This window comes from Salvia miltiorrhiza, chromosome 2 (genome assembly GCF_028751815.1).
Source record: "Salvia miltiorrhiza cultivar Shanhuang (shh) chromosome 2, IMPLAD_Smil_shh, whole genome shotgun sequence".
Taxonomy (NCBI): domain Eukaryota; kingdom Viridiplantae; phylum Streptophyta; class Magnoliopsida; order Lamiales; family Lamiaceae; genus Salvia; species Salvia miltiorrhiza.
Window position 1 is genome coordinate 74,203,761 of NC_080388.1, and position 16,639 is coordinate 74,220,399.

General features: G+C 36.3%; 1 protein-coding gene and 1 long non-coding RNA gene across 6 annotated transcripts; both read right to left on the reverse strand.

Moving 5' to 3' along the window:
- Window positions 1-262: 262 nt before the first annotated feature.
- On the reverse strand, window positions 263-11,810 carry LOC131009341 (uncharacterized). Of its 5 annotated transcripts, none has more exons than XR_009096430.1 (5): window positions 11,606-11,810; window positions 9,861-9,943; window positions 7,248-9,257; window positions 2,892-5,586; window positions 263-1,229 (listed from the first exon to the last, which is right to left on the reverse strand). It is a non-coding gene; the product is annotated as an uncharacterized LOC131009341 (long non-coding RNA). The 5 variants fall into 5 exon arrangements; XR_009096432.1 differs by having other exon boundaries at window positions 2,892-4,900; window positions 5,504-5,586; window positions 7,248-9,943; XR_009096429.1 differs by having other exon boundaries at window positions 263-543; window positions 1,147-1,229; window positions 7,248-9,943; window positions 11,606-11,809.
- Window positions 11,811-12,718: 908 nt separating this feature from the next.
- On the reverse strand, window positions 12,719-16,639 carry LOC131009218 (BTB/POZ domain-containing protein At3g22104-like). Its single transcript, XM_057936474.1, has 3 exons — window positions 15,993-16,639; window positions 13,870-14,958; window positions 12,719-13,469 (listed from the first exon to the last, which is right to left on the reverse strand). The coding sequence occupies exons 1-3, from the start codon at window positions 16,056-16,058 to the stop codon at window positions 13,053-13,055; spliced, it is 1,572 nt and encodes a 523-aa protein (XP_057792457.1). The 5' UTR covers window positions 16,059-16,639; the 3' UTR covers window positions 12,719-13,052.

A 16,639-nucleotide genomic window follows, 5' to 3' on the forward strand; every position in this document is an offset into this window, starting at 1 on the left:
TTAGAGTGTTGGGTAAATATCAGTTATTGTCCTGACATTTGCGCGCATTGACAAAAATGTTCCAATGTGAGCATAATTGCAAAAAAGTCCTCAAAGTTTCAGAAAATCAACGTGTCCCAAAAATTATTTTCGCCGTTTGAAAGATGACGTATTGACGTGTATCGTCAGAGCACACATGTGGTATGAGGTGGATTTATAAATTTTGTCACACCCCAATTCTTGAATGAATAAATATAATCGAGGTGCAACTAATTCATAGAAATAAACAAGGAACAACCTTGTAAAAACCCGAAATAGGATAGAAAGTCGGGCTATGCCCCTTTGGATCACAAGTTTTGTTTCATGCTTCTGACAACCGACATTCATTGGCATAAATTAAGTAGTGAAGAGTCTAAGCTCGGTCAGGTATATCATTTGAAATTTAACATGAAGATCTTAAGTTGGGAAAACAAAAGACTGAAATGAGTAATTGCTACAGCGGAAGTCTAACATAGGAATTTAACTCTAGCCTCAGCTCCGTCCCGTCAGCACCGGCCAGCCAACCTGAAAACATTTGAAAGTATTTTTGGGCTAAGTACTAATGTACTTAGTGGGCATGCATTTTTCTGAAACATTTCATATTTTAATAAAGAGCAGTTTATCCAATCATACTTGACATGACTTAGAAGGTTTTAAATTGAAAGAAGTACTTCTAAGCATGTTAAAACATTTTCTTTCATTTGTGCGCACATGTCACACTCCCTTTCCGTTACTCGCTGTGATCCCGGACCTTTTAGCCACCGACGGATCCATATCTCCCGCTTTACTTGAACTGAGGGCGTAACCCAGTCAAGTTCCCATTTGGGACCCAATGCTCCGGAACACATCCCGTCGAGCACCCTTATAACGCCTCATACATGATTAGTGCCCGAATGGAGATCAACCCACCGAGTCAGCTAATAGGTGTACACAATTCTCAAACAACGTGTTAGGTCATAAGAGAACCTCGATCGATTAACTTATGCGAACCTTAAACAGAGCAGAGTGCACAAAATATTTTATTGGATAAACAGTTTTCATTACATTAAATAAACAATTTGCATTTCATTGAAACATTTAGAGCTTAATAACTCAATCATACTTTGTACATTTGGAAAGTAAGCCCACCTGGTTAGGCAAAGCCTGAAGATCATACACATAAAAACCTGTCTTGGGAAAAGTAGCGCTAATCCTCCTGGTCATCACAAAGCCTACAAGAAATTCTATTCTTAATAGGTCTCGTGAAGCTAACTTAATATCTTGGGGAAAAATGCTTAACATTCTATGATTCATCACGCCGGGTTTCAAAATTTAATAATAAAGATTGAAAACTAAACTTCTTGAGTTAAGGACACCAACAATATCCTTACTCGATTTTCTTTAATAATTGGAATTATAATTAAAACCAATTAAATCATAAATACTTTTATTGCAAAATATAATGCAATTTCATGTCATGCTTAGCATATAATAAGTAATTACTTAAAATATGCACATAATAATAATAATTAATATTAATATGAAATCATTCTTTAAAGAAATAAATAATTAAACTTTATCAGAGTCTAATTAGTAAATTTAAACCAAGTCATTTTTTTAGTAAAAATGCAGCCCAATTTATTTAATAAGGCAGTCCACTTTGAATTAAAAATAAAATCCCAAATGAGATAAAAAAAAAATCAAAGCCCCAAACTCGTTACGCACATATACTAAATCTTTCATGAAACATCCTTTAAAATAAACTTTGATACATAGAAAATAATTCAACAACTTGAGCACTTAAGGGGTTGTTTTGCAACAGACACCAAATCTGCCTCGGATTTCCAAATAAGGCTCCAAAAGACATTCTGGAAACTAGACATTTCAAGGATCATTCTCCAATTTGAATCGAATGAAAAACAGTTCAAACGAGCAAGATATGCCCTCTCAAAGATGGGTATTTAACAAACAAAAATATAAAAATTTCAGATTTCCAGATTACAACCAAGTCAGTGGGCTTTCTTTAAAAATTCATATCTCCCTTTACAAAACTCCACTGGGAACCCCAAGGGTCAATTCGGAAACTAGGGAGAGATCATAACACTCTCCAGTTGGATTTACTCCAAGACAATTCATGGTTTAGAAGATATGACTGTCTAAAGTTCAGTGCACAAAAAGAGTTCAAGTTTGGCAGATTCAAAACATAAATCGGAAAAACCACTTTAGGCTTCACCAAAAATTCTAAAACTGAACAAGTAAGTTCCCAACATGTCAGTGAATATTCAGTAGAAAGATAGGCTTGAGAATCAAAGATTTAAGTCGGCCTTTGAGACCTCAAAGTCGTAGGTTTGTTAAACCTACTGGATGGCTCAAGGAATAAGAACTAGATTTCAAAAATTTATACCGGTTGTTTTCCTTACTCAAAAATGGTGAGGCCGATTCCAAAAGAAAGATACGGGAGTCTAGAGTGACATACTCAAGTTTCAAAGATGTTCACCGATTTAAACTTGACTTATGGCCTCCCAAAGATGGTTTACCAAAAATATATTCCAGATGGGCAGTGATGTTTAAAATTTCATAAATAAAACATGAGAGCTCTAAATATTCTTAAATTTTACCATAGTATAGAAAACATATTAATCACGATACACAATTAATTTGGGAATTTTTGGGAACCGTTTGGATGGCTGGCATCGCCTTGCAATACACTGCCGGAGCAGTGTGCTTATGGCAGATTCGCTGCCTTACCTCATGCACGGTTTTTCACCCAATAAACTCTACCAAAATAATCATCCAAAATCATAAAACATATCCTCACATAATATAGCACACATATGTGTAAAAATCCATGGTCTTAAAGCATTTTCTATTGAGAAAAACCAAAGAAAACTCACCCTCGAAGCACAATCTTCACTCTAACTTTACGCCATAGGTTTCCCACGCTCTCCCTTACTTTGATACTACTCTTGGAGCTTAAAGGCTTCTATGAATTCCAACTTTGGTTGTGCAGAGAGAAGTAAGGATATAAGGGCATGACTAAAAGCTATTTTTTTTTTTACAAAGTGTAGTGGTATGAAAACAAATTAGTGGTGGTAGGGAAAAATATTAGTGGTAGGGAAAAGAAAATATTAGTGGTGGTAGGGAAAAAGATTAGTGGTAGGGAAAAGAAAATATTAGTGGTGGTAGGGAAAAAGATTAGTGTGGTGGAGAGGTAGGTGATTGAATAAAATAAAAAGTCTTCCGGGTTGTACTATGAAAACTGTAATAATCGTTCAGTGTTTGCTTAAATAAATAGCTCGTGTAGATGCTAAATGCTTAATATAAATAAATATGCAATGCATATAAATTTAATAACTAAATTTACAAATGTTTTTGTAAATCATTTTTGTTGGAATTAAAATAAATTCATTTTCTTTATATCCGGTGTGAATCATCCTGACTTCTAAGTTCAAAATTACTCTAAATTTAGCTAGGAAAAAGCGGGGTGTTACATCCCTCCCTCCTTATAAAAATTTCGTCCTCGAAATTGCATATCTTGGTAATCTAGTTTGGGATACTAGACTTCACTATCAGTGCGGCTACATAGCTTGATTGTTATCGCATCTTTCTAATTGTGAGAACACCATGTCTATAGTCTCGAGAACTGGTGACAAACGAACTCATTCTAATCATATTATGCTTATCGTGATGGAAGCAAAATCTTATTGTGACAACTACATAGTGAGAGTCTATACATTGGGATGACGCTCTACCTCGAGATCAAAAATCTTAATTGACAATCACCGAGATCTTAGTCATGTGGGCTGGCCAGACCCAGCACAACGAATCACTCAGTCAAATGGGAGCTTCGCCCCCAATCATGTCAACTTCTTATCTCTTATAAAGCTCTAAGTCAACTTCTAACTTAAAGCACTTACTTCTAAGTACTTCAATCATAAATCTTTGGTATCATATAGGTCCATTCTATGTCGTTCTAGCGGTGCTATCACGACTAACATTCGTAAGACATTATTGGGTGGTTCTCAAACGATTTGTAAAAGAACTCATCATTCTAATCATATAGGCAGTGAACCTAAAATGATAACATAAAGCTTTCTCATCATTCATACATACATACATACATATATTTGCTTTCTTTGAAATTTTGAGTCATATGGACATTAAATGTCCCTTTCATGAAAAACTTTGCTTATGCCGGAAAGATTCAAGGAATCTAACCCGACCATACATACATACATACATTGATTCGTTAAGGGCTCGGGTTGTCCCAAACACGAAATACATTCATTGAGTCGTTATGGGTTCGGGTAGTCCCAAACACGACAAAAAGCATTCACATAGCATCGTAAACATAAGGCGCACATTTTCTTGAAAACTTTCATAACATCTGAAATACATATATGTATATTTTTGAAACTATTATCGTACCTTGGTTGCGGCAGTGTGACGGTGAGCTGAGGGCTACTGACATTCTTAGAAGTCTAGAGATACTATTCTAGACTCAACATCAAAAGCTTATGGTTATCAGAGTCATGAAAGAAAACTCATGCTCTGATACCATTCTGTCACACCCCAATTCTTGAATGAATAAATATAATCGAGGTGCAACTAATTCATAGAAATAAACAAGGAACAACCTTGTAAAAACCCGAAATAGGATAGAAAGTCGGGCTATGCCCCTTTGGATCACAAGTTTTGTTTCATGCTTCTGACAACCGACATTCATTGGCATAAATTAAGTAGTGAAGAGTCTAAGCTCGGTCAGGTATATCATTTGAAATTTAACATGAAGATCTTAAGTTGGGAAAACAAAATACTGAAATGAGTAATTGCTACAGCGGAAGTCTAACATAGGAATTTAACTCTAGCCTCAGCTCCGTCCCGTCAGCACCGGCCAGCCAACCTGAAAACATTTGAAAGTATTTTTGGGCTAAGTACTAATGTACTTAGTGGGCATGCATTTTTCTGAAACATTTCATATTTTAATAAAGAGCAGTTTATCCAATCATACTTGACATGACTTAGAAGGTTTTAAATTGAAAGAAGTACTTCTAAGCATGTTAAAACATTTTCTTTCATTTGTGCGCACATGTCACACTCCCTTTCCGTTACTCGCTGTGATCCCGGACCTTTTAGCCACCGACGGATCCATATCTCCCGCTTTACTTGAACTGAGGGCGTAACCCAGTCAAGTTCCCATTTGGGACCCAATGCTCCGGAACACATCCCGTCGAGCACCCTTATAACGCCTCATACATGATTAGTGCCCGAATGGAGATCAACCCACCGAGTCAGCTAATAGGTGTACACAATTCTCAAACAACGTGTTAGGTCATAAGAGAACCTCGATCGATTAACTTATGCGAACCTTAAACAGAGCAGAGTGCACAAAATATTTTATTGGATAAACAGTTTTCATTACATTAAATAAACAATTTGCATTTCATTGAAACATTTAGAGCTTAATAACTCAATCATACTTTGTACATTTGGAAAGTAAGCCCACCTGGTTAGGCAAAGCCTGAAGATCATACACATAAAAACCTGTCTTGGGAAAAGTAGCGCTAATCCTCCTGGTCATCACAAAGCCTACAAGAAATTCTATTCTTAATAGGTCTCGTGAAGCTAACTTAATATCTTGGGGAAAAATGCTTAACATTCTATGATTCATCACGCCGGGTTTCAAAATTTAATAATAAAGATTGAAAACTAAACTTCTTGAGTTAAGGACACCAACAATATCCTTACTCGATTTTCTTTAATAATTGGAATTATAATTAAAACCAATTAAATCATAAATACTTTTATTGCAAAATATAATGCAATTTCATGTCATGCTTAGCATATAATAAGTAATTACTTAAAATATGCACATAATAATAATAATTAATATTAATATGAAATCATTCTTTAAAGAAATAAATAATTAAACTTTATCAGAGTCTAATTAGTAAATTTAAACCAAGTCATTTTTTTAGTAAAAATGCAGCCCAATTTATTTAATAAGGCAGTCCACTTTGAATTAAAAATAAAATCCCAAATGAGATAAAAAAAAATCAAAGCCCCAAACTCGTTACGCACATATACTAAATCTTTCATGAAACATCCTTTAAAATAAACTTTGATACATAGAAAATAATTCAACAACTTGAGCACTTAAGGGGTTGTTTTGCAACAGACACCAAATCTGCCTCGGATTTCCAAATAAGGCTCCAAAAGACATTCTGGAAACTAGACATTTCAAGGATCATTCTCCAATTTGAATCGAATGAAAAACAGTTCAAACGAGCAAGATATGCCCTCTCAAAGATGGGTATTTAACAAACAAAAATATAAAAATTTCAGATTTCCAGATTACAACCAAGTCAGTGGGCTTTCTTTAAAAATTCATATCTCCCTTTACAAAACTCCACTGGGAACCCCAAGGGTCAATTCGGAAACTAGGGAGAGATCATAACACTCTCCAGTTGGATTTACTCCAAGACAATTCATGGTTTAGAAGATATGACTGTCTAAAGTTCAGTGCACAAAAAGAGTTCAAGTTTGGCAGATTCAAAACATAAATCGGAAAAACCACTTTAGGCTTCACCAAAAATTCTAAAACTGAACAAGTAAGTTCCCAACATGTCAGTGAATATTCAGTAGAAAGATAGGCTTGAGAATCAAAGATTTAAGTCGGCCTTTGAGACCTCAAAGTCGTAGGTTTGTTAAACCTACTGGATGGCTCAAGGAATAAGAACTAGATTTCAAAAATTTATACCGGTTGTTTTCCTTACTCAAAAATGGTGAGGCCGATTCCAAAAGAAAGATACGGGAGTCTAGAGTGACATACTCAAGTTTCAAAGATGTTCACCGATTTAAACTTGACTTATGGCCTCCCAAAGATGGTTTACCAAAAATATATTCCAGATGGGCAGTGATGTTTAAAATTTCATAAATAAAACATGAGAGCTCTAAATATTCTTAAATTTTACCATAGTATAGAAAACATATTAATCACGATACACAATTAATTTGGGAATTTTTGGGAACCGTTTGGATGGCTGGCATCGCCTTGCAATACACTGCCGGAGCAGTGTGCTTATGGCAGATTCGCTGCCTTACCTCATGCACGGTTTTTCACCCAATAAACTCTACCAAAATAATCATCCAAAATCATAAAACATATCCTCACATAATATAGCACACATATGTGTAAAAATCCATGGTCTTAAAGCATTTTCTATTGAGAAAAACCAAAGAAAACTCACCCTCGAAGCACAATCTTCACTCTAACTTTACGCCATAGGTTTCCCACGCTCTCCCTTACTTTGATACTACTCTTGGAGCTTAAAGGCTTCTATGAATTCCAACTTTGGTTGTGCAGAGAGAAGTAAGGATATAAGGGCATGACTAAAAGCTATTTTTTTTTTTTACAAAGTGTAGTGGTATGAAAACAAATTAGTGGTGGTAGGGAAAAATATTAGTGGTAGGGAAAAGAAAATATTAGTGGTGGTAGGGAAAAAGATTAGTGGTAGGGAAAAGAAAATATTAGTGGTGGTAGGGAAAAAGATTAGTGTGGTGGAGAGGTAGGTGATTGAATAAAATAAAAAGTCTTCCGGGTTGTACTATGAAAACTGTAATAATCGTTCAGTGTTTGCTTAAATAAATAGCTCGTGTAGATGCTAAATGCTTAATATAAATAAATATGCAATGCATATAAATTTAATAACTAAATTTACAAATGTTTTTGTAAATCATTTTTGTTGGAATTAAAATAAATTCATTTTCTTTATATCCGGTGTGAATCATCCTGACTTCTAAGTTCAAAATTACTCTAAATTTAGCTAGGAAAAAGCGGGGTGTTACATCCCTCCCTCCTTATAAAAATTTCGTCCTCGAAATTGCATATCTTGGTAATCTAGTTTGGGATACTAGACTTCACTATCAGTGCGGCTACATAGCTTGATTGTTATCGCATCTTTCTAATTGTGAGAACACCATGTCTATAGTCTCGAGAACTGGTGACAAACGAACTCATTCTAATCATATTATGCTTATCGTGATGGAAGCAAAATCTTATTGTGACAACTACATAGTGAGAGTCTATACATTGGGATGACGCTCTACCTCGAGATCAAAAATCTTAATTGACAATCACCGAGATCTTAGTCATGTGGGCTGGCCAGACCCAGCACAACGAATCACTCAGTCAAATGGGAGCTTCGCCCCCAATCATGTCAACTTCTTATCTCTTATAAAGCTCTAAGTCAACTTCTAACTTAAAGCACTTACTTCTAAGTACTTCAATCATAAATCTTTGGTATCATATAGGTCCATTCTATGTCGTTCTAGCGGTGCTATCACGACTAACATTCGTAAGACATTATTGGGTGGTTCTCAAACGATTTGTAAAAGAACTCATCATTCTAATCATATAGGCAGTGAACCTAAAATGATAACATAAAGCTTTCTCATCATTCATACATACATACATACATATATTTGCTTTCTTTGAAATTTTGAGTCATATGGACATTAAATGTCCCTTTCATGAAAAACTTTGCTTATGCCGGAAAGATTCAAGGAATCTAACCCGACCATACATACATACATACATTGATTCGTTAAGGGCTCGGGTTGTCCCAAACACGAAATACATTCATTGAGTCGTTATGGGTTCGGGTAGTCCCAAACACGACAAAAAGCATTCACATAGCATCGTAAACATAAGGCGCACATTTTCTTGAAAACTTTCATAACATCTGAAATACATATATGTATATTTTTGAAACTATTATCGTACCTTGGTTGCGGCAGTGTGACGGTGAGCTGAGGGCTACTGACATTCTTAGAAGTCTAGAGATACTATTCTAGACTCAACATCAAAAGCTTATGGTTATCAGAGTCATGAAAGAAAACTCATGCTCTGATACCATTCTGTCACACCCCAATTCTTGAATGAATAAATATAATCGAGGTGCAACTAATTCATAGAAATAAACAAGGAACAACCTTGTAAAAACCCGAAATAGGATAGAAAGTCGGGCTATGCCCCTTTGGATCACAAGTTTTGTTTCATGCTTCTGACAACCGACATTCATTGGCATAAATTAAGTAGTGAAGAGTCTAAGCTCGGTCAGGTATATCATTTGAAATTTAACATGAAGATCTTAAGTTGGGAAAACAAAATACTGAAATGAGTAATTGCTACAGCGGAAGTCTAACATAGGAATTTAACTCTAGCCTCAGCTCCGTCCCGTCAGCACCGGCCAGCCAACCTGAAAACATTTGAAAGTATTTTTGGGCTAAGTACTAATGTACTTAGTGGGCATGCATTTTTCTGAAACATTTCATATTTTAATAAAGAGCAGTTTATCCAATCATACTTGACATGACTTAGAAGGTTTTAAATTGAAAGAAGTACTTCTAAGCATGTTAAAACATTTTCTTTCATTTGTGCGCACATGTCACACTCCCTTTCCGTTACTCGCTGTGATCCCGGACCTTTTAGCCACCGACGGATCCATATCTCCCGCTTTACTTGAACTGAGGGCGTAACCCAGTCAAGTTCCCATTTGGGACCCAATGCTCCGGAACACATCCCGTCGAGCACCCTTATAACGCCTCATACATGATTAGTGCCCGAATGGAGATCAACCCACCGAGTCAGCTAATAGGTGTACACAATTCTCAAACAACGTGTTAGGTCATAAGAGAACCTCGATCGATTAACTTATGCGAACCTTAAACAGAGCAGAGTGCACAAAATATTTTATTGGATAAACAGTTTTCATTACATTAAATAAACAATTTGCATTTCATTGAAACATTTAGAGCTTAATAACTCAATCATACTTTGTACATTTGGAAAGTAAGCCCACCTGGTTAGGCAAAGCCTGAAGATCATACACATAAAAACCTGTCTTGGGAAAAGTAGCGCTAATCCTCCTGGTCATCACAAAGCCTACAAGAAATTCTATTCTTAATAGGTCTCGTGAAGCTAACTTAATATCTTGGGGAAAAATGCTTAACATTCTATGATTCATCACGCCGGGTTTCAAAATTTAATAATAAAGATTGAAAACTAAACTTCTTGAGTTAAGGACACCAACAATATCCTTACTCGATTTTCTTTAATAATTGGAATTATAATTAAAACCAATTAAATCATAAATACTTTTATTGCAAAATATAATGCAATTTCATGTCATGCTTAGCATATAATAAGTAATTACTTAAAATATGCACATAATAATAATAATTAATATTAATATGAAATCATTCTTTAAAGAAATAAATAATTAAACTTTATCAGAGTCTAATTAGTAAATTTAAACCAAGTCATTTTTTTAGTAAAAATGCAGCCCAATTTATTTAATAAGGCAGTCCACTTTGAATTAAAAATAAAATCCCAAATGAGATAAAAAAAAAATCAAAGCCCCAAACTCGTTACGCACATATACTAAATCTTTCATGAAACATCCTTTAAAATAAACTTTGATACATAGAAAATAATTCAACAACTTGAGCACTTAAGGGGTTGTTTTGCAACAGACACCAAATCTGCCTCGGATTTCCAAATAAGGCTCCAAAAGACATTCTGGAAACTAGACATTTCAAGGATCATTCTCCAATTTGAATCGAATGAAAAACAGTTCAAACGAGCAAGATATGCCCTCTCAAAGATGGGTATTTAACAAACAAAAATATAAAAATTTCAGATTTCCAGATTACAACCAAGTCAGTGGGCTTTCTTTAAAAATTCATATCTCCCTTTACAAAACTCCACTGGGAACCCCAAGGGTCAATTCGGAAACTAGGGAGAGATCATAACACTCTCCAGTTGGATTTACTCCAAGACAATTCATGGTTTAGAAGATATGACTGTCTAAAGTTCAGTGCACAAAAAGAGTTCAAGTTTGGCAGATTCAAAACATAAATCGGAAAAACCACTTTAGGCTTCACCAAAAATTCTAAAACTGAACAAGTAAGTTCCCAACATGTCAGTGAATATTCAGTAGAAAGATAGGCTTGAGAATCAAAGATTTAAGTCGGCCTTTGAGACCTCAAAGTCGTAGGTTTGTTAAACCTACTGGATGGCTCAAGGAATAAGAACTAGATTTCAAAAATTTATACCGGTTGTTTTCCTTACTCAAAAATGGTGAGGCCGATTCCAAAAGAAAGATACGGGAGTCTAGAGTGACATACTCAAGTTTCAAAGATGTTCACCGATTTAAACTTGACTTATGGCCTCCCAAAGATGGTTTACCAAAAATATATTCCAGATGGGCAGTGATGTTTAAAATTTCATAAATAAAACATGAGAGCTCTAAATATTCTTAAATTTTACCATAGTATAGAAAACATATTAATCACGATACACAATTAATTTGGGAATTTTTGGGAACCGTTTGGATGGCTGGCATCGCCTTGCAATACACTGCCGGAGCAGTGTGCTTATGGCAGATTCGCTGCCTTACCTCATGCACGGTTTTTCACCCAATAAACTCTACCAAAATAATCATCCAAAATCATAAAACATATCCTCACATAATATAGCACACATATGTGTAAAAATCCATGGTCTTAAAGCATTTTCTATTGAGAAAAACCAAAGAAAACTCACCCTCGAAGCACAATCTTCACTCTAACTTTACGCCATAGGTTTCCCACGCTCTCCCTTACTTTGATACTACTCTTGGAGCTTAAAGGCTTCTATGAATTCCAACTTTGGTTGTGCAGAGAGAAGTAAGGATATAAGGGCATGACTAAAAGCTATTTTTTTTTTTACAAAGTGTAGTGGTATGAAAACAAATTAGTGGTGGTAGGGAAAAAATATTAGTGGTAGGGAAAAGAAAATATTAGTGGTGGTAGGGAAAAAGATTAGTGGTAGGGAAAAGAAAATATTAGTGGTGGTAGGGAAAAAGATTAGTGTGGTGGAGAGGTAGGTGATTGAATAAAATAAAAAGTCTTCCGGGTTGTACTATGAAAACTGTAATAATCGTTCAGTGTTTGCTTAAATAAATAGCTCGTGTAGATGCTAAATGCTTAATATAAATAAATATGCAATGCATATAAATTTAATAACTAAATTTACAAATGTTTTTGTAAATCATTTTTGTTGGAATTAAAATAAATTCATTTTCTTTATATCCGGTGTGAATCATCCTGACTTCTAAGTTCAAAATTACTCTAAATTTAGCTAGGAAAAAGCGGGGTGTTACAAATTTAATTTTGATTTTTTATATAAGTATTTGATATGGAAAACAACGTCGTGCTTAAGGACTTGAGTTTCTGATTTTTTTTTTTATAAGAATTCACATTAAATTTTTAGACCACATCAAATATGCCACATACACGCTCTGGCGAGACACATCATCTTTTGGGCGTCAAAAATAATTTTGAAGTCACAAACGTAGTTTTTTTGAAATGTTACATGCTTTTTTTACAGTTATGCTTACGTTGAGACATTTTTGTTAATTCATGCAAACATTGGAACAATAATTGATATTTACCCAAAAAATATAGAGTTTAAAAATCATGAGTAACCAAAAAAGAAAATTGTAATAAAAAACAAGCATTGATGATTTGTTTTTACCAATATCATATTTGGTGAAAAAAAATGCACATCCCGAGTTCGATACATATCACACGATAGCGGTATGGAATTCAATTCACAAAGCATACTGAACGTAGAGGAAATAAAGAATCATTATTGATCACTTAAAAAAAAACGTACTTGAACAAAAACGTAACACGACACGATAGATATGTATAAACAATAGAATAATACAGAAAGGGACATGACATTTGTGCATTCTCTGCAAGAATAAGGACTTAACCTAAATTGGGGGAATGAACCCTCCAACAAATTGCAGAGAATAAACAGATATCTGCAACACAAAACACACCCTCTTTTTCTTACACTGCCAATATACAGCCAACCTTCATTCTCTGTGAATAAACACAGAGATAAAGACAACTACATTGTTCATGCTATGTACATAGATTTATGCAAATAATATTTTAGATGCAAAAAAACCCAAAAATAAAAATGAAATCTTGATTCATTTCTATGAACAAAGCCTAGGCACAGATTTGGCACTACTATGGCTTCCCATTCTTGATTTCATCACCTTTGTCATTTGCACTTGCATTTTCCTGCACACTTTCTCCAACTCCAGCACCCTCCATTGCATGCCTTGGAGATGTGCCTTGAGCTTCTCATTCTCGTCGGTGAGGTTGAACTTCTTCGCGTAGAGCACGACCTGCTTGGACCCCTCCTCGTCTCTCCGGCTCCCGAGAGGACTGCTCGTGTCTTGGAGCAAGCCCTTTAGCTTGTTTTGCTGAGAGGCGACGGCTTGGACCGTGGATTTCGGGGGGAACTTGGCGTTGCGCGTGAGGTGGTCGAGCGCTCGTGGGGAGAGCTTCTCGTAGGTTAATCCACGGCATACTTTCGTCTTCTGCTCCTCGGACAAGCCCGAGTGCACCTGCGACGCACGTGATCAAATCATCAATCAGAACAAATAGCGACTGCGGATTTCCCTCGTCATCATGATCATCATACAAACTAACCTATTTCAAGCAATTTCACTAAATCACTTCATATCAAAGCTCAAAGAAACCGCATTTTAAATCTAGTACTCCCTCCGTCTATGATAAAACTCCGTACTTTTCCTTTTTCGGGGCCTTTTCAAAAAAAATTCCTATTCTATTTTTGGATTATACCCCATCACTTATAATATCTCATGTACCGTTATTTTTCACTTTTTCACCAATCTCAATAATAATAACACATTTTTCACCACTTTCAATACACTAATTCACTCAATTATCATGGACGGAGGAAGTATGACTATATGAGCACGATTGTTATGTAAGAATGGATACCTCGAGATACAAGTTCACCGCGTAGTACACTCCATCGCACGAGTCTCTAGCTGAGTCGGGAAGCGATATGATCAACGCCAAGAACTTGGACGGCTTCAAGTGAGGGTCCGGAGCCACTTCGGCTAGGAACAGATCCATCAAGGCCGCGACTTTCCTCAGCCGGCTCAATGGCACGCAGCAAACTCCCTTACCAAGAAAGGCCTTCAAGAATCTAAGAACAAGGTTCACATCATAGAGGCAGCTCGTCCCAACCGGAGATGGGACGAGCAAATCATCCAAGGTCGCCTGATCTAACTGTGAGCCGATCATGCTCTCCAGCTTGTCCCGGCTGCACTGCTTCAAGCTCGCGTTCAAACCAACTCTCAGCAACCCGAACAAGCTCTTGTACGACACACACCTCGCATCCAACGACTCGAGCAGGTCAACAACAGTTTCGATGATCTTGATCTTCTCATCAGCTGAGGCAGAAGCACATCTTGATTTTTGGTAGTAGAAGAGAAATCTGCTAATTATCCCATTGTCCAAATTTTTGGCCACCATCGACTTCACCAGCGTTTGGATTAGATCGGTCCCTAATCCCACGAGATCTTCAAACCACCATGTGGCTCTGAACGCGCTGCTCTTCAAGCTCTCCGTGCTCCTCGTGTCACACGACAGCCTAAAGCCAGAGCTGTCCGAAGACGAGACAGACGGGGATGGACTCGTCTCACAAGATGATGCAACCCTTCCAATCAACGAGTCCAAGCACTTGTCGAGCAATGCCAGTGAGCCGGCTCGAGGGAGCAGCTCCTGGCACTGCTTCAACGCTGCTAGAAGCTCGTGCCAGCTCCAGTAGCTAATCTCTTGCAAGGATTTCTCCGTTAGGTCGCGTAGATCGTCCATTTCCATGAAATTTGCAGCACAACTGAGATTGAAAATGTTCAGAGGGGTTATGATCACTCCCCCCTTGTTGTAGCAGAATCTTGTGATGAGCTCGAAACTCGCTGCCCCTCCCGGGAAGTCATCGAAGATCACCTTCAGACGACGTGCCACGCCTTCTGATTTTCCAACCAGTTTACTAATCTTTCCTGAATAAGAAGATATAACTCTCTACAAGAATCATACCAAAAAGGGATTTAGGCAATGTAAAATCAAGAATTTGTAACAAAAGCTAATCCAAAGATCAAGAACTGCTTAACAAAAAGGGGAATTTGGGACCAAAGGAGTAAAATGAAGTGGTCCATAACATCATTAAATGGAACATGTAATGCTACTACAAGTCTACAACAACAAACTGCAAAATCTTACAATGTTTATCAGCACTACAAACCAAGACACACACCTAAATCATAAGTTAGGACAAAGTTTTTGATGTAGAAAGATGAAATGTCATTGTAAGGCAATAAATTCTGCCAAATAAATGAGGAGAAGAGGGCATCCCCTACAAAGAAGGGAAATAAACAGTTGCAATTTGAAATGGGGGAGTTGTTGTCTAACCCCCCTTGAAAGGTGTGAAAGAATCAAAAAGTAAAGGCATCAATCAGCATTAAATATGGCAAACTAGCTAACAATAAATGAGGTGAGGAACATGCTACACAGAAATGAGAAGAATGTGATAGCTAAATTAAGTGGTTAAAACAACAACTAACCCCACATTCCAGCAAAAAATTAGTTGCAAGGCAATTAATATGGTTTTGTACGACGAAAATAAAATAAAATAAAAAGTGATTGTAATAATTGTGTAATGATGCTTTGAGGGTGCAGACACATTAAAATAATGAACTCAAATAACAGAGAATGTTTATGTCACAGTTTACATCTTTATTTCTGGAAAAAATATAACATAATGGAGAAGAACATTCGAGTACAAGAATGTTGAAATGAAGCTAAATTACACCAGCAATTAAATTTTCCCAACATAAAACAAGAGAAATCATTAAGGCAAAAAGCTAAGAACTTTATACAAGAATGTTGAAAATGAAGCTAAATCACCAATTCAAAAAAAAAAAAACCCCATAAAACAAGAGAAATCATTAAGGCAAAAAGATAAGAACTTTAGACAAGAAACTCAAAAATGGAAGCAGCCGTTTTGCCATTAACAGAAACAGAAAAAAGGGCAGTTGAAAAATGCCAATAATCTTTACCTTATTCACCACAAAAACCTCTTCGCCATTGACATCCACTTCAAGATCAAGAAAGCAATCTTCCATAGCTCAATACAAATGAAAACAAACACACACACACACACAAATAAACCCTCAAATCAAGACACCCTTTTGGAATCTACCTCAAACAAAACCAACGAAGACACAAAAAAGGGATTGAGATTTGAGGGAGGAGCAAAAAATGGTGGAAATATGGAAAGAGGAATATAAATAGACCATATTCTAAGACTGCGAAAACAGACAAGCAGATAACACCCCGTTTTCTTGGTTTTGTAAAAGAATGCTTTTTTAGTCAATTTTTAAGCTCAATGTGGTTTGATCTCAACCGACTTAGAGACAGGAGTGTGTGCGAAGCAACTGGTTTTAGTGAGGTTTTTAGCATTGAAATCTGCATATTATATGGGAATAAAACGATGAGAGATGACAAATGGAGGGCAAGATTTTGACGGAAGCGAAGCACTGGGATATATTCTCTGACATTCTTCGCGAGAAAAAGAAAAATTTGCTGCGAATTTGTGAGAAGAGAACAAGGAGGATTATGGAAAATGCAGTGTGTTGGAGCTATTTGTGTTGTTTTTATGCGGAGTTGGTTTGCGGCAAAAGAGTTTCTCTAGTTTTCTAGCTTA

Bases quoted from the DNA above. Each gene is read 5' to 3' on its own strand.
- LOC131009218 (XM_057936474.1), bottom strand. From the start codon at position 16,058: ATGGAAGATTGCTTTCTTGATCTTGAAGTGGATGTCAATGGCGAAGAG. The intron at 14,959-15,992 runs GTAAAGATTATT...TGATTCTTGTAG, and splicing joins AGGTTTTTGTGGTGAATAAG to AGAGTTATATCTTCTTATTC. The intron at 13,470-13,869 runs GTATCCATTCTT...CGTGCGTCGCAG, and splicing joins CGGTGAACTTGTATCTCGAG to GTGCACTCGGGCTTGTCCGA.